We start from the raw sequence: 20,420 nt of genomic DNA on the forward strand, positions 1-20,420 counted from the left end.
CTACAGTTGTCGACAGTGTCATTTTTTGACTCTGTCCCACATTTGCAACTTAGCCAATTTGTAGAGTCCAGGCCGAAAAGCAACATATTATTAGTATAGTGCAGGTGTGTCTAATCCTGGTCCTGGTGATCAACCACCCTGTTCAGTTCCAACCATAATCTAACATATCTGATCCAGGTAATGAAGGCTTTTTGGTGGTGTTTGGATATTACAGTTTAAATAGACACCAAAAATCCACGGCACCTTATATGAAAAGCTGAAAATGCTGAAATATTTGAAATATAATGAAATATTTATTAATATCTAATCCTTTAATACACATTCTTTAATCGTGAGAAATTCACCCCAAATGTTCATACATATGTTTACTATCTACTCACTAATGAAGAAATCATAATTTGAGCCCAGGTTCTTTTCGGTACGTCTTCTTTCAGAAGTGTATGGATAGCCATGCAGGTTAAATAAGAGGACAGGGTGAACCGCTGTTATTTTGTGGAGACATTTAATATGCTACAGATTTGTACAGTGCCTGTAGATGTTTCTGCTTTTGCAAACTGGGTCTAAAGAAGGGATCCTGTGGCTCACCACAGGCAGAAGAGACTGAGCATCCTGTGGAAACTCTGACGTGTGAGAGATGGGCTTGTTTTTCTGAGTGGTCAAAGCGGAAACACACTTTAGTGGTGCAGTGGATAAAGAGGCAGAGCTGCAAAAACCACCACGGCCTGAACTTCACCCTCATACAGAGGCATCACCTGACACGTCAAAGCTTTCAGATACACTTACATATTACCTAAACACAAACAAACAAACAACACATTTAATCATGGTATGTTAAAGGAGGGCATATTTCAAAAGTATAATTTCATAGTCATAGAGAGAGAGAGAGAGAGAGTGAGAGAGAGAGTGAGTGAGAGAGAGAGAGAGAGAGAGAGAGAGAGAGAGAGAGAGAGAGAGAGAGAGAGAGAGCATTACTGAGGTAAATACAGTGGTGAATTAGGAACTGCAGCGTTTAATCGTGTCCATTTTATTTGCATGTTTGTAAAAGCTCAAAGATCATAGAACATTATTTGCCAAATAAAAGCAAAGCATAAAATTAAATAAAAAAAAGTAAAAACAGGGTAGAAAAACATTAAAAGCTGTGAAACTATATTTGTGCTCATTGCTTCAAAGCCTTTTAATCTACATAATCAATTCTGATGATGTGACTGGAGCTGAAACTTCTCACTGCAGCACTGCAGTTCAACACTGATACACTGATGGTTTAGATGTGAGCATGGCTTGTGTCTTGACTCACTGCTGCATCTGGTTTCAGCAGCCAATCCCATCATCATCTCCACTGCTTCAGGTCTTAATGTGTGTGGATTCATGCCTGACTGCTAAATCTCATTTCAGAGTACACACTCTTCTGAGGACATCCTCTCATCTTCCTCCCTCTTTTAGTGTTCTTCTCAGTGAAGTTCAGAGCTGCATAATTCAGCTCCAGAGCGCCATCATGGTCCTTTTATGAAATAAGAATAAAGAGTGAATCTTCTTTGTGGGCCAGTGTTAAGATTCCCATGTTTGTCATCTTCTTTTCATCAAAGTTAGGCAACTCAAGGCCCGAGCACAGCAAACAAACACAATTACTAGGCATTTTTCCAACAAAGATGACATGAAGAGACCAGACTGGCCATGGACGGTTATTATTACACAATTATAAAGAATGAAAGATCATGAAAACCAATTAAGCTTCACATGAAGCTTAATGATTTCTGGGAATTTTACATTGCATCAATTCTTTACATGGATGCTTTAGGTCTAATAGTCACCATTTAGCATTGTTGATATATGTACTCTGACCTTAAGAAACTGTGTGAGCTGGAGAACTGCAAGAAACCATTTATGGCTAAACATTTAACCATTTCAGGCTAAACATATTCCAACATATTGCATTTTTGATTGTTGGTGTCAGAAGAGCTGGATTGACCATTCCTAAAACTGCCTCTAGATCCAGAATGCTGAAATAAAGAAATTCTGCAGTTCTGCAGACATAAACACTTTGCTGCTGAGAGAGGATGACCAAAAGAGAATGACCAGACTTGTTAGAGCTCACCAAAATACTACAGTAACTCAGATGACCACTATGTTCTCTGTAGGATCTCAGAAGGAAGTGACTATACATTTATTATAGTTATAATAACTAGAGCATACCTGGAATTTGTGCCCCTCTGCATTTGAGAGATCATGGGGGACCAGCTGAGATGTATTTCCTAGCGATTGTGAGGAAATTGAAACAAGTATCAGAATTTCACTGAACAATTTGTGGGAAATCATGTAATAAATTGTGATATGTCTGTAGACTCACCTCTGCAGTGTTTACAACCACTTCTCCAACTCACACAACAGCAGCACAGTGTGATATTCCAGATAACACACAAACCCAGTGCCAGTCCCATGCCAACAAGTAGAGAGGAGTGTGTTCCTGTGAAAAATTGAATGATACAAATGGAGAAAATGCAGCTCCTTTGAACTAAATAAGCATGTTAATGAAATATGGAGGAATTTCCACTCATTTCTGGTCATCGGGAAATGAACAATTAAGATAAGAATGAATATCTCATGTATTATATGTTCGTATCTATTACTACCAACCCATTGCCACAGTCGTCCCATTGCCAAATAGTATCGTCCCACAGCTGACCACAGCACAGTAGTAAGTTCCAGCATCATCATCAGTGAGGATGCTCTTGGAGATGTTGTACATACAGCTGTGTTTAGAGGAGCTTATCTCACACTGATGGCTGCTGTTGTGATGAGTGTAGATGATCTCAGGAAAGGATCGTCCTGCAGCAGATCTGAACCAGAGCACTTGAAGTTCTGCTGTTCTGATCTCAGAGAGAACCGTGCACTGCAGACTCAGCGAATCTCCTGGAGAAGCTGACTGCAACACTGGAGTTTGGTGCACTGAGATGGTCAACTGTGAATGATCTGGATGAAAAGTAGTATAGTGGGTCAATGTGCATTTGTGAACCTTCTCAGGTAATACAGTCTATGCATAAAGCTCATAATGGACAAAGCAGGTGATTTTGATTAAACTAAATGCTTAATTCTATTCAGTGCTGCTGGTCTAGCAAACCAAACAAATTAGAGTCCTTGGCCAAAGCTCCTAATTCTACATTTTCCTACCTGGCACTGTAAGTCACTGTAGATAAGAGTGTCAGCCAAATGCCATTAATGTCATGCAAATGTAAAGCCCCCCCCAAAAATAGTTGGACATAACTTGCAGTTCTGTTACATAACATATCTCTAAAAATAGCATTAGAAAAGATATATACACAGCAAACCATTTGTTAATGTATTCTTAATTATGTACATTAATTAGTCATTTTTTCTAAAAACACTGAAGATATATTTGGTATCATCAAATGGTGAATAACTTCCCTAGATTAAAGTACATATCAAATTACAATAATAGTAATTTGATATGTACTTTAAGATATGCAATTTTGCTGATAAAAGAAACCGTAATACTGTTAGAACAGCATAACTGACAATCTACAAATAAGAGGCCAACAAATCTATGATCAAATATAAATTGTAGCCCATTTCCACAAACAACTACACCAAAACATAAGCAATATTGTCTTAAAAAAGCTGAAAAACAATAAAAAAAAACCACATTTATGAAACAACAGGTTGTCTAAATCAATGTTTCCACTACATAGGGCAAACCTGTCAAACTCTTGAAATTTCATGTGTTACATTCTTGGTAGCGCTAAAGCTAAAATCTCAAACAAAGCAAAGCAATAAAGCATGTATTATTGACTTTTACATCAACCTCAAATATGGTCTAATACACTAAAACAAAGAATGTGCTGTTAAATTAAAAATAGTATATATACATAATAAACCCCCAACATATTTGTAATTTTAGAACATATAGAGTGGTAACACTTAGGTTTAAATAAAGTCTTATTCTTTGTTCTGTGAAGCTCAATAATACAATCATATTTGGTCACTTACCTTGTCAATCATAAACTTCTGAACAACATGTTTAGTCCATATTAATACACTTTACAATGCAATCATTAGTGGTTTACACAATAGAATGCAAACCATAACAACAAAGCTTATTACATATGAATAACACATTCAAAAGTGTGTAATTTGAGCAACATTACACAAAACATTTACCATAATAAATTACCACAGTGAGGTAATTTCTAATTTCTAATTATTATTAAATATCTGTACTGCTGTTGGTATTAATCAGTATATTTGTATCTTGACTGAAATGGATAGATGCAGTATACATTTACCTGTAACAGCTAAGAATGTTCCATTGGAAAATGTGATCATTTTCATTACAGATATTCCACAGTAGTAAATCCCTTCATCATCTTTGGTGGGGTTTCGTATAGTCAGACTAATGCTGTTCCCAGTTCTCTCCAGTTTAACACTTGAGTTTTGGAAACGTGGAGAAATGATCGCATCCATAATATTCCCCTTGATCCCCACCTCCTGGGGCATTTGTCCGAGTGGCTGTTTGTACCAGAACACATCTTCATTCCTCAGCCAGTCAGCCAACGTGCAGTGAAGAGTAACGGCCTCCCCAGACTTAGCTGAGACAAATGACTGTTTCTGATAAATATCCACAGCTCCTGCAGGGTCTTAAAAATAGTACTATTTAAGAAGATGCACAATCATGTGTAGTTATTAGTGAAAATGGGTATATATGAAGATATTCCTTTGTGAAGTACTTATGATACTTACATATGTTATACACAGAGAAAATGAGAATCCAGGCTGAAGCCATCCCCATCACTGAAGCGACAGATGCTCTTAGCAACAAGTTGGAAAGGAAATGATTGACAAACCTGATGCTTTTGAGTGATGGGCTCACAACACGTTCACCTCATTGGCTGACACCCGTCAAGATTCACTTTTCCATTCACTTGTTATGTAACTTACTCTGCCCCCCTGGCTTCCTTTTACACCATTTTGTTTATCACTGGCGGTGGTGAGAGCACAAAACCATATTCACAAATGAAAATACTCCACTGGAAAATGACTTAAAGAAAAGCAGAAATTATGTTTTTTTATCTTAATTTTTACCTTAACATTATTATAAATATGGAATTTAAAAATTGCTAACTTATAAAAGGTTGGATCAGTTATAATTATGTTTGTATTATAGAGTGTACAAATGTGTGGTTCTTCATTACATATAAATACGTGAAGATGAGTTGATGAACAATACATAAATGTATGTATCAGGTGCCAAATTTAGTAAACTAGAAATATTCTGAAGAGTATTTGATCATTTTAAGTCTCTGAGCTGAGTTTTTAATCAACTAACCTAAAACACATCAAACTTAATCCAGTACATACCCTGATGGATTGTTTTAATTGATCTTTAATGGTGGCTTAAGGGTTTTCTTTACATTGCGTTAAAATTTCATGATAAAAGGATCAATAGAAATTCTCCAAAATCTTTTCACGTTGACTGCCACTGAATATTGAGAGGATTTTTTCGTCCTTCTGTAAAGTTGCCATTTTTGAAGAGACAAGATTTTTGGTTTGAAAGTGACAATTTACTTTTTTACAATTTACAGTCTACATTTAGGTAAATTGTAAAAAGTAGTTAAACCTGTAAAATATGATTACAAGGATTTATTCAACTTAAATTCTTTAAGTGAACCATTATTTGATTCAAAGTTTTTATTTGAGTTAAGTGAACCCAGTTTAATTGCTTGCTACCAATAGAAGTATTTTTAAAGGTTGAATGGAGGAACCATTTTTTAAAGTGTATGTAAATATACAAATCTCAACTGAGTATTTCAGCTGAGTTACTTTTCACTGCAAAGTTGTAGAAAACATTAGGCTAGGAACCTCGGGAAGTGGAATCGGCTGTAAAAATTCAACTCCTAGAAAGAACTTAAATTCAAAACCCTAAATAAACAACATTATTATGTATAATAAAGAAATGTATTATATTTATAATAACTAGAGCATACCTGGAATTTGCGCCCCTCTGCATTTGAGAGATCACGGGGGACCAGCTGAGATTTATTTCCTAGCGATTGTGAGGAGATTGAAACAAGTATGAGAATTTCACTGAACATTTTGTTGGAATCGGCTGTAAAAATTCAACTCCTAGAAAGAACTTAAATTAAGAACCCCCAATAAACAACATTATTATGTATAATAAGGAAATTCCTGAATATGAAAAAAGAATGAATATCTGTAGAAGAAATGGTTGAAAATATTTATATTTTCTGGTAGGACTTTCTTAACTCTTAGAGGCAAAAAAAAATACCTTTCAATTTGTAAACTTTTGTAAACTAATTTAAATTCTGTGATGAAACCAACCGTGTCTAACGTCAACGTTCTTTACCTTTACAGTAAATGTTGTACATAAGATTACTGTGGTTACTGTGTTTAGATCATGCTTGTATTACAGTCATTACTACATGTTTTGAAGGAATTATGACATGATACATGTGGACTACTGTGTCTGTGTCTGAAAATCACTTTGTTGTAGCTGGAGTACCCCCATGTGGCCAGTGTCTGACAAAAACGTTACAACAGCGAAGTCATGAAAACAACCATAGGACATAAAAACAATCATTATTGTATGCATTCGCAGAAATCGTACAGGCTCCACTAAACATTACAAACAGGATACAGGCAGATATGCTCACTAACTTCCAAAATTACTCAAATCCTGTTGTTTCATCATTAAAAAGTGCCAAAAAAAAGTTTTGGGACACCTGCTGATTCATTGTTTCTTCAGAAATCAAAAGTATCCGTCTCTACTTTCCAGGAAAGAAGGCCTAGGTTTTGGAGAAGTGCTTTGAGGATCTAATTGCATTCAGTGACATGAACGTTAGTGAGGTCAGTATATTGGATGATCCCCAACCAAACCTTTACTCCAAACCCCCAACTCTTTATACTCCTCGAGTCAATACTCCTCCATGACATTAGGCCTGGTGCCAATATATTCATGCTCATCTGCTCCAGAGTCAGATTCTATTGCCTACGCTTTTCAACAGGGACTTGACAGGCATGTGCATTGGCACATCTGTGTCAGTAATGGGTGCAACGTGAAGTAGCTGAATGTATTTAATAGAAGGGGTGTCCACAAACATTTGAACATATAGTGTATGTACAGAATATGTATAGTATTGTTCTTTTAATTAATATATTAACATGTTCAGATGCATTTCAGAAACTGAGACTAGCAGATGTCCTTTTTTATGGAACCAAAACTGCTGATAGTGATTAAAATAGTTCTGGTGGTCAAACATAAGTTTGAGTTGTCTTAAAAAGTAAAAAGAGGAAATACTTTGTCTCCTTTCCTAACCAGTCGGGCTAAGCTCATGGGTCCTGCCAGCTATTTTGGATCTTTGGTCAGTTGCTTCCTCTCCAAGTCTGCTTCACTGGAGTTTCTTGTACAGTCATGTCTCTGATATGGATTCTTATTTTGTCTCTTCAGATAATCTGTAAGTTTCAAGCTTTTTACACATTTTTTAATGTTTTAAAGTTGAGTACTCTGGGTTTACTGTGAACTGGGCTTTATCAGCTGAGCTCTGAACTCCTTTTATCCTGCAGATCCGGCTCAAGCTGCAGACCATTATGAGCCATTTGTATCAGTTAAGTCTGGTGAAAATGTGACTCTTCACTGTAAAGAAAAGCCTGGTCAAGACTCTAGGGTTTGGGTTTGGTACAGGCAGAGAGCGGGACAGGAGCCTCAAGAAGTGGCAGTAAAGTTAAAAGGAAAAAATCCCATTCGTCCATCAGAAAAATTCAATATAAAGGAACCCTTTTCTTTGACTATTAAAGGAGCTACTAAAGATGATGAAGGGATGTACTTCTGTGGAGAAGGCGACGGGAACACGCTTACGTTTTTTAACGGCACATTTGTAGCTGTGACAGGTAACAGAATACTGTTTTAACTTCTGTCAGTATAAACTAAAATTCATATTCTATTGTATTTGTAGCATCTCAGTGTTTTATTTTTTATAATTGTTCATTATTAAACCCCCTTTATGCTCCAGTCTCAGCGTCAGTTCTTCTGGAAGAGACAGTGACTCTGCAGTGTACTGCCAGCCCAGAGATCCGAGCAGCAGAACTGCAAGTGCTCTGGTTCAGATCTGTTGCCATGAACATCCACAACAGCATTGAAGCTAGAACTTACTACTGCGCTGTGTCCAGCTGTGGGAAGATCATTGGTATGGAACTACAGTCAGTTTGAGAAAGCTACTATTAGTCATAGATCGTTTATGCAATGAAGGCAAATCAAAGAATGGAGAATGTTCTTAAGCTTTATTGACTGAATCAATTGCATGGCACTATTTAGTTTTATTCAGATGTTCATTATTAAGCCTTAAAATCGGTGTGCATTAGCTGATTGTTGCTGTTAGAACTAAACTAAAACTAAAAGTTTGCTGATGTTTCACCTGAAGGTTTCATTGGTGGAGTGTTGACAGTATTTTGTATTTCTTTTCTCATAGAAGCGTCTGTAGATTCCACTGTGATCATTCTGGGAGTTGCTTTGGGAGTGTGTGGGGTTGTGATCATCACTCAGTCATTTTGTTTTTGTAAAAGGAGAAACTGTGAACATTGCAGTGGTGAGTTTCTGCAGTTCAGTTCATTCATTAGAACTTATTTTTCTTTAAACCTTAAAAGAATAAATCAAAATACACATATATTTAGAATTTATTCTAATGCAATTTGTACTAAATAGATAATAGATTTTATACAATAGTTTTATTATATTCTAGTATTATTACAATAGTATTAACCCTCTTAGACGTAATGTCCCACAGTCTTAAAAAATAAAGATTCTTTGGTTATTTGCTTGCTGATTCAATTGTATCTTTATTTTTTTATTTAGTATTGAACCTTTTGCTTATGGTGAGGTTATTTTATCTTTAACCGTATCAGGCCTAACATTTCATACTTAAAAAATACAGGGTTCTAAATTATTTTTGGTTACATACAGTTCTAGATGTAAAAAAAAAATTAAAAAAAATTGGGTATATAACCTTTACCTTATGCTGAGGTTAGTTAATGTTAAAATAATAAATAAATAAATAAATAAATAAATACAAACTTTACATATGAGTAATGTAATTTTCCTAGCCAAGAACCATTTAAGAGCCTTTATTTTATAGTCTGTTTGCTTAGAATACTTGAAATTTTATTTGGCACTAACATTCCAGACATTCCCAATCATATATATATATATATATATATATATATATATATATATATATATTTTTTTTTTTTTTTTTTTAAATTATTATTAATTTATTTTTCCACTCTAGGGAGCTCTTCAAACGGTCAACAAAGGTCGGTGGCTGAGAAGTCACCCAGTCAGGTACTACATGTGTCCTCTTGTGCTTTTAGATGATGTGCTCTGATACACCAATTCTCTTTAAACTCACATTGACTTTTCTGACCAATAACAACCTCTGGATCTCTGTTCCAGCAGGATCATGAAGCTGCTGAGATGAATTATGCTTCCATACAATTCAAAGAGCGGAAACCTAAACATGGGAGAGGGAAGAGAGAGCAGACTGAAGACGTGGTGTACTCTCATGTGAGCCATGCTGCTGCTGCTCATCGCTCAAATCACTAAGCGTCTTCCTTCTATTGTGAAGTATGAGGATATTCTATATTATTTAAAAGTATATCTACGTTTTTAAACATTTTGTAAAAAATGAGCCAATAGAAATGCTCTAAAATGACTTTCAAAGAAATCTGTTTACACTAAGTTACACTCTTTAAAAAAAGATAATAGAACCATGGCAACTTTAAGAACATTTTTGATTGGTTAAATGGTTCTGTTTATTGGTGGAAATGTTTTGTTGGTGTATAGAATGCTTTACAAACTGGTTAGAGTCACTAGTTTAAGTCATAAAGCCTTTTTCAGTTGTATAAAGGACACTGTTATTATGTTAAAATGTAGGGAAAATAGCAATGGCAGTTTGAAGATATTTCCAGAGATGTGAAGTGTCACTTCTTTAAAAGAGTCAAGTTTTAGAGTGTGTGATAATTACGTTCTTTCACACTTGACCGACACACCCATCAACTAACACTGATGGTGCATGATATGAAATATGCACACAAAATATTGGTCTTTATTTGTTTGTTAAATTTTCTGAGATAATCAGCAACTCACTTATAAAAGTTTGTTTTATTTTAAGTATTTTCAGACTGTACTGAGAACTCTTTAAATCTTTATATATTCAATGTAATATATTTTTTATTATTTTGCTCTGATGCTGTGATAAATAGTGGTGTGTTTAGATACTACACATCCTAATCTGTTGTAAATATATGTAAATGAGTTTAAATATGATCTGATGCAGAAATAAATAAAAATAATAAAACAGATTGTATAATAAAATAATAAAAGAAATTGTTGAAAATGTTTTATGATATATAAGTGATTATTGAAGAGTCTTCATGAGTCTGAATAAAAAAATCCTTAATGTATTTGAATTTTACACTGTAAAGTAATACAGACTTGAATGCAACGATTTTATAAGTTTATAAACAGAAGTGTCAGTCTACTGTATACATACAGGATGTATATAATATAGGTCCACACATGCATACATGCAAATGTGCACCGTTCATGCATTTGCTACAAAAATAAATATGGCTACAGCAAATAATTAAAACTATTTAAATTATATGGAACATTACATTGAATGAAATCAAATTGACATTGTTCTCTGGGCTTTTAAAAAAATACACTTTTTAGCCATTTACTGTCACTAGTTTTATGTCAGCCTGTGAGAAAACTGAAAATCCATATCTTTCAGAAAAATGTGCACGTGGTGGATATAACTGAAAACTGAAAAAAAAAATCATGTAGCTTCTTCCAGCCAATGAGGAAGAACCAGTTTTCATTCAGCTGAAGAAACTGTTTTACAGTTTATGAACCTATAACACGCTTCCTCTTCTCACATTTCAAGGTAAAACATCTTAGTCTGTCCTTCACAATTTCTCAGAGGTGCTAAAAGACCAGGTATGTTATTATTCTGCTACTTTCACTGATTCCACTGAAATTAAAACCACTGAATAACATTGATTATCTGGTTCCAATGGCTTCAGACAATGTAACTATAGTCCTAATTTAACATAAATTCTGAAAGATTTCTTTGTCATTATCATAAACCACTTTTGTTAAGTTTCATATCTTAATCTTTTTAATTTTTTAATATTAATGTAATACATTCAATGTTGAGTATCTATATGCGTCATTGTGCACAGTGACTAATTTGTAGCACTTACTTAAAAATCCATAGTCTTTGCAATATTATTTATGAAATATTGCAGTTTTTGAATATTTGATAGTAGTTACCGAGTAAGCCATTGTCGTTTTTGCCTTTTTTCAGAGGCTTCAGATGAAGATTATTATTAAAGAGTCCTCTTTAATAACTGACCTCTAGCTTAAAAAAAAAGGCTGAAACTTTCACACCTCTAAAGACATTGGGGAGTGAGCAACAGTTCACTCTCAGGGCAGCTATTCTGGGTGAGATGTCTTCTTCCTTTCTTAGGACAAACGTCATCAGTGGACAGAGATGTACACTGAGATATGGTGTGGGAGCATTCTCAGAGTAATCCATAAGGGCCCTTCATTTTTGAGAGGTCAAACACCAAGCAATGTTGATGGGATCTGTTTGTCTGTCTCTCTTAAGAATTGAACAATTACACATATGTACATATATGTCATATGAATATGGCTGTTCATCTTGTTTAAAAATGACATGATTAACTGACCAATAAAGGCAAAGACAACCATATCTACTCTTAGTGCTGGACACTAATTTGGAATTTGGCCTCCACCTAACCTATCAGTGCAGTAACCACATACACACTAGTGAGCAAAAACCCACAGTGATATAGTGAGAACATGTGCCCAGATTTGTGGGCATCCATCTCTGTGGCACCCAGGGAGCAGAGAATGTTAAGGGCCTTGCTTAAGGGCCCAAAGTGGCAGGTTGCAGACCCCAGGTATCCACAAGACCACAGCCAGGTTCTTGATACTTACACTGTCTTTATTGTATTGATCAGATCATTCCCAGTCAAACATCTCCAGAGTCCAGCATTCCAGTCAGTTTCTCCAGGAGAACGAGTGACTCTGCAGTGCACGGTCCACCCTAAGATCCAAGCAGCTGAACGTGGAGTGCTCTGGTTCAGATCTGCTGCAGGACGATCCTTTCCTGAGATCATCTACACTCATCACAACAGCAGCCGTCAGTGTGAGATCAGCTCTTCTAAAGACGGCTGTGTGTTCAGCTTCTCCAAGAACATCAACAACAGTGAAGATACTGGAACTTACTACTGTGCTGTGGCCAGCTGTGGGAAGATCATTGTCGGCAATGGAACAGCAGTAGACTTTAGTAAGCCTCACATCTTTCATACAGGGGGTTCTGCAGTCATTATATCTAGAACCATTTAAATGCGCATGTGGTTCTCAAGGTGGAATGGTTATTAGATAAATAGCCTGCTTTATAGAACATTTTACAAATGGTTCTATTTGATACCAAAAAGGGTCCCACTATAGTGAACCATCTTTATTATTATAGAAACACTTAATTCACTGTATAAACTTAACATTATACTTTTAATTCTTATGAATATGAATATGTAGCATTTTATATAATTTATAACTTCTAGAGAAGCTTGTGTTGTGATCTTTCTGGGAGCTGTGTTGGTGTGAGTGTGTGGGGTTGTGATCGCTGCTCAAGTCATTTTAATCTGCAAAGGAAACTGTAAACACTGCATGCTATGCATATGTTTAAATGTGTGCTTAAATCATGGTCAGTTCATTTTTATTTATAATTAAGATCATATTTAATGACAATGTTTAATAAACTGTAATATGGGTAATGATTTCTTTAGTAGTACCTTAGATTCTAGGTCTTGACCAGGTGTGTTTAACATACAAATTCCAAAGTTCTAGATAATCATAAACACATCAGTTTCCAGCTACTTAGTTCATGTTAATGCTAACGAAATTAAAAAAATATAATTGGTTAATCATTTAAAGTAACAGGGTGGTAAGAACAAACAAAATCGCAATAAATGTAACCTTAATGTCACACATTTTGACAGGAAAATAAATAAAAAAAATATCTTAAGTAAAAGTTAATGTCCCAGTAAACTGTAGCGATTTCATTGCATTTCTTTTACAGCCTAGATATTTTTTGTGTCGAAATATTAGATGACTACTTGGTCTTCATGTAGGTCTTATTTGTCCTGAATTTAAATTTTATATAATGTCCTAATTCTTTTTTACAATGTATTTTTCAGTTTTTACATATATAATGGGTAAAACTGTATAGGTTACAGACCATGTTTTCATTTTCAAATATTTAGGCTTATGGCGTAGAATGTTTTCCAATGTATTTTATCTCAGTAGCTAGAACCTGTTTGACATTTAGTGTAATTTAATATATGTTCGATTTATATATTTATATCTTATATTGTTTATTTTTTATTGTGTTTTACAATTTTTATATTATATAAATATATATTTAATGTATTTAAACATTTAATTTATATTATTATTTTGTTTCTAGGGAAAATTCTAATGCTAATGAAAATAAATAATATAACTGGTTAATCACTTAAATTAACAGGGTGGTAAGAACAAACAAAATCACAATAAATGTAACCTTAATGTCACACATTTTTATACAGGGAAGTAAATCAGGAAAATCACTTAAGTAAAGGTTAATGTCCCAGTAAACTGTTTTTCATTGCTTTCTTTTATAGCCTAAATATTTTTTGTGTCTAGATAATAGCATTAATAGTAAATAGTAAATTATCAGTAAATAATATTGTTTTTACTTCTATTATTTATTTTGTGTATATAGTGGTAATTTATCTACGTTTTTGTAATTGAGTGTCTTGCTATCCCTTTCTGCTTTGACACTGAGAATTTCCCCACTGTGGGACTAATAAAGGATTATCTAAAACTAGAGTTTGACAAATGTGTAATCATGCACTTCCTGAACTTCTAACCCTTTAAAACCCTTCTCTAACCCATTTGACTCTGTTTCTCTATCCCAACAGAACCATGATGCTGTTGGGCCGAATTACACTTCAGTACAATTTACAACTTATTTCTCACTTAATGCTGCCTGAACATTAACTGCTGGACATCGTATACAGTTTTTAGGGTTACACACTACTAATGCACTACCAAAGTCATTTTTAAAGAGGGCCAAGTTGACTTCTGATGGCTAAATATAGTTTCAAGTAAAGCAGCCAGTAAGAACCATGTGATTTTTTATCAGCCAATGAGGTTTAACTTGTGAACCAAGCAAGCAAACACAATTGAGTGCCTCAGTTCATCACTTCCTTTTGAATGTTTTCCTTCAAGTCTAGTACTGGTATTTAACTTATATGTTTAGATCATGGCTTCATTTGGGATTGTCATTTTAGTTCTCTACAAAATATGTAAGTTTTCTTTGGAAAACTCAAAAATATTTATATTATTTCTCAAAAACTATTAATGATGCTTGTCTGAAGTCGTATCAATATTTTTTATTTATTAACTCTGAACTTAAACTGATGTTACAGGTTCTGCTCAAGCTGTAGGAAATCCAGAGCCATTGGTCATCTCAGTTAAAGCTGGGGAATCGTTTACTCTTAGCTGCACATCTACAATTACAGACCAGAAGTCCAAAGTTATGTTTTGGTTCAAGCAAAGACTGGAGCACATGCCGCTGGAAGTGGGATACAAGCTCAGTAATAAGACACCTGCACTTCAAGATCCCTTTAAGAAATCAAGATTTCAGCTGAAGCAGACTGAGAGCGGCGTTTCTCTCATTATTAAAAGTGTTAGTAAAGAAGATGAGGGAATGTACTTCTGTGGAGAGGTAGCTGAGAATGCGGTGAAGTTTTCTAATGGGACTTTCTTAGCTGTGTCAGGTAATTATACTGTTTCTGCTTTGGTTTCATTTCTCTGATCCAGGAAAATCTAATTTATCTTGATTCTATTCCCAATGATGTTATTTCCATCAATAATGCTTTAGTATTTAGCCTGCTTTATCTATAATGACCACAGTGTGATTTCATAGATGATTCCACCTTCATTAGTGTGATGAAGATCTCAGACCATCTATATTTTATTACCAGGCAGTTCAAACATCTCAGTGGATCAAACTCCAGTACTGGAATCAGTTTCTTCAGGAGAGTCGGTGACTCTGCAGTGCACAGTCCTCTCTGAGGTCAGTCCAGAAGATCTCAGGGTGCTCTGGTTCAGATCTGCTGCAGGACGATCCTTTCCTGAAATCATCTACACTGATCACAACAGCAGCAGCCGTCAGTGTGAGACCAGATCCTCTCCACACAGCTGTGTGTACAACTTCTCCAAGAACATCCTCAACGACAGTGATGCTGGAACTTACTACTGCGCTGTGAGCACCTGTGGGAAGATCATCATTGGCAATGGAACAACAGTGTGCTTGAGTAAGACGTCTTCTGTGCTTTATGCATTCCCTTGAATGTCGTATCAATTTGTGAACAAACCCGTTCATTCCTGACCCTTCTGTTCTAGAGCCTCCTTATCATCATCAACTGCTGGTTGTTGTCCTCAGTCTGGCTCTGGGATTGAGCTTATTCTGGAATATCACTCTGACCTGCTGGAGCTGGAGGAGAGGGATCTGCTGTGGTGAGTACATTCAGATGAACCAAATGTTCTTCAGTTTATGACCAGGTTCCTGAACTTTTAACACGGTTCCTCTCAATGCATTTCAAGGTAAAACATCTCAGTCTGGCCTCCACGATTTCCAAGAGGTGCTACAAGACCAGGTATGTTACTATTCTGCTTGTTTTACTGATTTTAATGAAGTGTCTAAAGCAGTTGAAGTGAACTTGCAGGTTCTAACAGTTAGTAATGTCAGTTGTTCTGTGCATTGTTTCCCTGTAGTTTAGCGGGCGATCTCTCAATAATGGTAACAATCCTGTAGTGTTGAGACACATTCATTAACATTTAATCACAGATCCAACTCAAACAGTCTTGTGAAAAAAACTAAAACCTGGTGTTTTTTGTTGATCTGCTTTTGCTCATCTCACATTAAAACATGTTTGGTGTTTCCCGATGGTAGATGCTCTTCTTTGGTTTATTTTAAACTATACCAGTAGACCCAGTGATAAAATTTTAGGATTGTTAAAGATTGGCTGAAGCTGCTAGGACATTTACTTTTAATTTATTTAGCATACAGTGAAACAGTCATTTCTAATTGTTCTAAGATCTTTTAACATCCGTTCCCAGACAAACCTACATCCACAGCCTTTCTTTCTGGTGGTCTCTGAAAGCTTTTTGGATCTCTGTATGATGATACTAAAGGTTTAAATATGACAGGATCCTCCAAAACCCTCCTGATCCTCCTAAAACCCTAATGTTTTAATAAACTGCTGTGCTGTGTGGTCCTAAATTATTATTTTTTTAATACTAATAAATGTGGGGCTGTCCAATTTTTTTATCACAGATAAAATAAAAGAAATTTTTAATTAATTACATTTTACAAATGCTTTTTTATCCATTATTTGTATTTATTTAGATTATCTCCATCTCTCCATTTGACGAAGATCAAATATCCAATTTAATAGGACTTTCTTGTTTTACGTGACTGCATTATTAAGTGTACCAACAAGACTAACACAACAAATGAAGGCGAGTAAAACGCAGATGTGTGTAGATTTGTGCAAACCCACAACCAGAAACTTTCACACCTTGAAAACATGATGTGGTTTCTGATCATCATCAGTTCATGCTGATACTCCGAGTGTATTTAAGGCTATAGCGTCAAAACCGCAATATAATGTCAAGCATAAACAGAAAAAAATAAATTAATTAAATTATTATTGACCATTTAAAGAAACTCTTAGAAACACTGTCGGACATTTATTTCTACCCGTACCAGATCGTAAGTCAGATTAAAACAACTGTGTGTAAAAGTTCTGTTTAAGTGAGGATTAAGAATCTGTGAAAATGTGTGTAGATCACCATCAACAACACTTTCTAAACTACAAACTACACAATCTGTAGGCATAGTGGCAGTTTACTGCAGTGATTACAGCATGCAGTTCATAAAAACATTGAGAAAATCATTAAAAAACAAACATTGAAAAATTCTCTATTGAATTGTGTTTTGATTTAAAACAGTGTGTGTTCGGCAGTAACTGTGCTGCTGAAATATTAGTCCCCTATTAGAATTTGATTTCTGAGGTTATACTGCCACCTATTGGATGTTCTCATTTCAACTGTGTTTTATTTTTAACAGGGTGATGATGATGATGATGATGATGAGGAGTTCTACTTCGCTGCTTTACATTTCTCTGAGAAGATGAAGAGAAGAAAGTTCAAGGACAACATTTTCACCAAAGTCAGATTCACCCCCTTTTCTTATCACAAGCCAACACAGTGAAGCCACTCAGATTTACAGAAATTATTATCATATTCTGCAAATATGAATGGATACTCACACGTTCTCTTGCAGGTGAACGTATTGGCTTTTTTTATTTGTTTTGTTTTTTTATTGAAGTTTCTAAGTAAAGACTTGAAAATTTATTTTTTCTGCTCTGCAACACATCACAGAAAACTGAATATTTCTGTTTATATCTTTCATATGTACTTCATAATTAATAAATCATGCAAACAAACTGTTTAAGTCTGTAATTTCTGTAATGAAACCTGTAGACATGTGCATCAAAATATGGAATATAAGGTAATAAACCTAAACATAAGCAATATCTTAAAAAATCACTTGTACAATTAATTAAAATCCAGTTTTCTTGTTGAGGGAAAAATCTGCTTGTAACTTGTGAACATTAGTCCAGAAACGTTAAGCAATTTTGGATATTTGGCCATTTACACTTGAGGTGAAGACTGGCCAAAGTCAGTGCTTCTCAGTATAGATAGAAATCTGGAAAAAACGAATAATAAATATTAATATTAAATAATAACAAAATAAACACTCTTGAAGGAAATTGTGTTTATTTTTGCATTAACTTTCAAATATCTTTCACAGATTTCAAGATCTTTACTACAACTATACTGAACTGTGTAAAACTGTACTACATTTAAAATTAAATTGTCTGTTTCTATTAAAGCAAAAAATCTCCTGGGGACAGTTTAATAAACTCCTTAGGAAGGAAGCTCCACAGAGGGGCACCGAAGCTCCACAAACTCAATAAATCACTGTTCTTTACAAAGTTTAAGCATTTTGGAAACGTCTATGTAAAGCTGTTTATTTAGACAATATGCATTTGTAAAGAAATGTGCATGAATCCCACTGTATCTCACTGTACATTAAGTCTAGAAAAACATATGTATATTGTATTGTATTTTATAAGAATATTGTATTTTGTCTCTCTCCATGGTCCTGGGAAAATACAACAATATCGCTCTCCGTGGTGCTGAAACCAATGTACTTCACCCCTCAAAGCAGAAAATGGTTACAGCAGTCTTCTACAGTACAATCTATCTGTTAATTAACCCCACTTTGTGGGATGAACGTCTGAGGATGTGATGAGTGATTATAAGCTGAGTGACAATATCTTGAACAGGATGTAGAGCAGCGAAGTGGACAGAACCAGTGCACTCTTGTCCAAAGTGACCCACAATTTCTTTTCTGCTTTTTGTTCAAAGCATATTAAATGATTTCAGAATTAAGGAACCGTAGTTAGCCTAGAATAACACATTTTCTTAATCTTTAGAGTAGAAATACGTTCATACACTTTCTACAGGGAGTAAAATTAAATATCACACTTTCTTCCCATTTTTGAGCACGATATATATATAAGCCAAAACATATTTAATAAGTATTTAGTTTGGCACAGACCACATTTAATGTGCTTTGCATTATGTCAAATTAAATAATGATCATGCTCTTGAATGTTCAGATGTTCAAGATGTTCAAGTGTTCTCTGTAGAGGACATGAACGTTTTTAACTTGAAAATGTGACAACATATGTAATTTAACCAGGGGTGTCCAAACTTTTGTATATTATGTATATGTATATAAACCTTTAACCTTAAGAAGCTCCATCATCTAAGGCCACCTTTGATAAGCAAGAAGAGGAGAATAATAGCTGCAGTTATGCACTCCACCACAAGGGGGCATCTAAGTACCATGAGGAATAATGTCTGGCTTTGTACCTTTAGGAAAAGAGAGGACATGTGGAATGAAAGGGACAAGCAGCAAGATTTGATCAACTGATCTGAAGCAATCAAGCAGCCAAATCTGTCCAAATCTGATCAGCTGTTCTGAGACCTGCTTTTTACCTCCTCTGGTTGGTCTTTCTTCAAGCTAAAGTTTTATGTAGCTGTATGAACAGGTGATGAACCTTCCCACAAAAAAAAAAAAGTTACGTACACAACTGATCTTCTTCTCATCACACTGGAGGCAGGAGACTGGAGGATATTGTCCACATGCCCCCCCCCCCCCCCAATCCACAAGCACCACCCCTTCTAGTTTCAGAGTTACTGAAGCTCCTTTAAGGTCCACACACTGCATACTTTGAATAATCTCAGTAGAAAAGCACTGACAGTAGAATGGGGTGGTCTTTTTTTATGTGTGGCAGCTGCACAAGAAAGGACAACCAGTATATTGGTGTCTGGGTCTTTGGTGCCCAAGGCTTAGTCATGCTCATGGAGGTCCCACCTCACAACTTACAGGACTGAATTCCCTAAAAAGCCTAGCTTTGAATGTTCTGTATGTTGCCACCAGTTTGTACAGAAGTCCCTGTAGTTACTCAATACACCTTAGTGTGTAATAAGGGTTAAAGGATCTGGTTTTGGTGTTTCAGAGACAACAGGACATCTTCTGAGGTCTTGTGGAGTCCATACTATTCTACATGCTGACTGTGCACAATTGAATAGCCGTGTCAACAATAAGTGCACCCTAGAGTAGATACATTAAGAGTGTGTGGATGTGCATATTTTGCATATTGTGTATCTTCTGAACTGGCTAAGTGAAGGGTCAATTTTTCTGCGCACTCCAACCTGAATATATATTTATTAAAATACATTATTTGATCTTTGCACCGATTCTGTGCAGCAGCTCCTCACACTTCACCCCGATCTGAGCTGCCACAGAAACCCAGCCCATAAAATGAACCAATCACTGTGGTTTTAACTGCAGACTTCGAGACTGCAAGATCTCACACCTCAACACCCTCTGCTAACTGTGAGCATTGAAATCTTACACACGATCTTAAAGGCCTGAGACGCTTCAAAGCAAACGAAAGGCACCAACAAAAAATAGAGACACACGTACACACATTTAGTACAGAAATATTACTGCAATAAAGACAAAAACACACACAGTAAAATGCATAATCAAATGCACATTTACACACACATACGAAATAGACAATAGTATTGGGACACCTGCTCATTTATT

The 20,420-nt window shown here is 35.4% G+C and overlaps 2 protein-coding genes across 2 annotated transcripts; one reads left to right on the top strand and one right to left on the bottom strand.

The window, feature by feature from the left end:
• Positions 1-769: 769 nt before the first annotated feature.
• Positions 770-4,795, bottom strand: LOC140540768 (uncharacterized). Its single transcript, XM_072663194.1, has 6 exons — positions 4,753-4,795; positions 4,299-4,649; positions 2,632-2,967; positions 2,345-2,461; positions 2,191-2,249; positions 770-790 (listed from the first exon to the last, which is right to left on the bottom strand). Exons 1-6 carry the CDS (start codon positions 4,793-4,795, stop codon positions 770-772), a joined length of 927 nt encoding a protein of 308 aa, XP_072519295.1.
• A 9,594-nt stretch (positions 4,796-14,389) lies between these two features.
• Positions 14,390-17,594, top strand: LOC140541309 (uncharacterized). The gene is made up of 6 exons (XM_072663892.1): positions 14,390-14,466; positions 14,590-14,940; positions 15,148-15,480; positions 15,569-15,682; positions 15,770-15,822; positions 17,298-17,594. The coding sequence occupies exons 1-6, from the start codon at positions 14,424-14,426 to the stop codon at positions 17,439-17,441; spliced, it is 1,038 nt and encodes a 345-aa protein (XP_072519993.1). The 5' UTR covers positions 14,390-14,423; the 3' UTR covers positions 17,442-17,594.
• Positions 17,595-20,420: the final 2,826 nt, after the last annotated feature.

The sequence above is a fragment of the Salminus brasiliensis genome, chromosome 19, assembly GCF_030463535.1.
Source record: "Salminus brasiliensis chromosome 19, fSalBra1.hap2, whole genome shotgun sequence".
Taxonomy (NCBI): domain Eukaryota; kingdom Metazoa; phylum Chordata; class Actinopteri; order Characiformes; family Bryconidae; genus Salminus; species Salminus brasiliensis.

What these genes read in the sequence shown, in the direction of transcription:
- LOC140540768 (XM_072663194.1), bottom strand. Translation starts at nt 4,795, where the DNA reads ATGGCTTCAGCCTGGATTCTCATTTTCTCTGTGTATAACATAT. An exon ending in AACATTCTTAGCTGTTACAG is followed by an intron (nt 2,968 to 4,298) that starts GTAAATGTATAC and finishes CTTTTCATCCAG; the next exon opens with ATCATTCACAGTTGACCATC. An exon ending in CAGAGGGGCACAAATTCCAG is followed by an intron (nt 791 to 2,190) that starts GTATGCTCTAGT and finishes GTTTGTGTTTAG; the next exon opens with GTAATATGTAAGTGTATCTG.
- LOC140541309 (XM_072663892.1), top strand. Translation starts at nt 14,424, where the DNA reads ATGGCTTCATTTGGGATTGTCATTTTAGTTCTCTACAAAATAT. An exon ending in GACTTTCTTAGCTGTGTCAG is followed by an intron (nt 14,941 to 15,147) that starts GTAATTATACTG and finishes TTTTATTACCAG; the next exon opens with GCAGTTCAAACATCTCAGTG. An exon ending in AAGAGGTGCTACAAGACCAG is followed by an intron (nt 15,823 to 17,297) that starts GTATGTTACTAT and finishes TATTTTTAACAG; the next exon opens with GGTGATGATGATGATGATGA.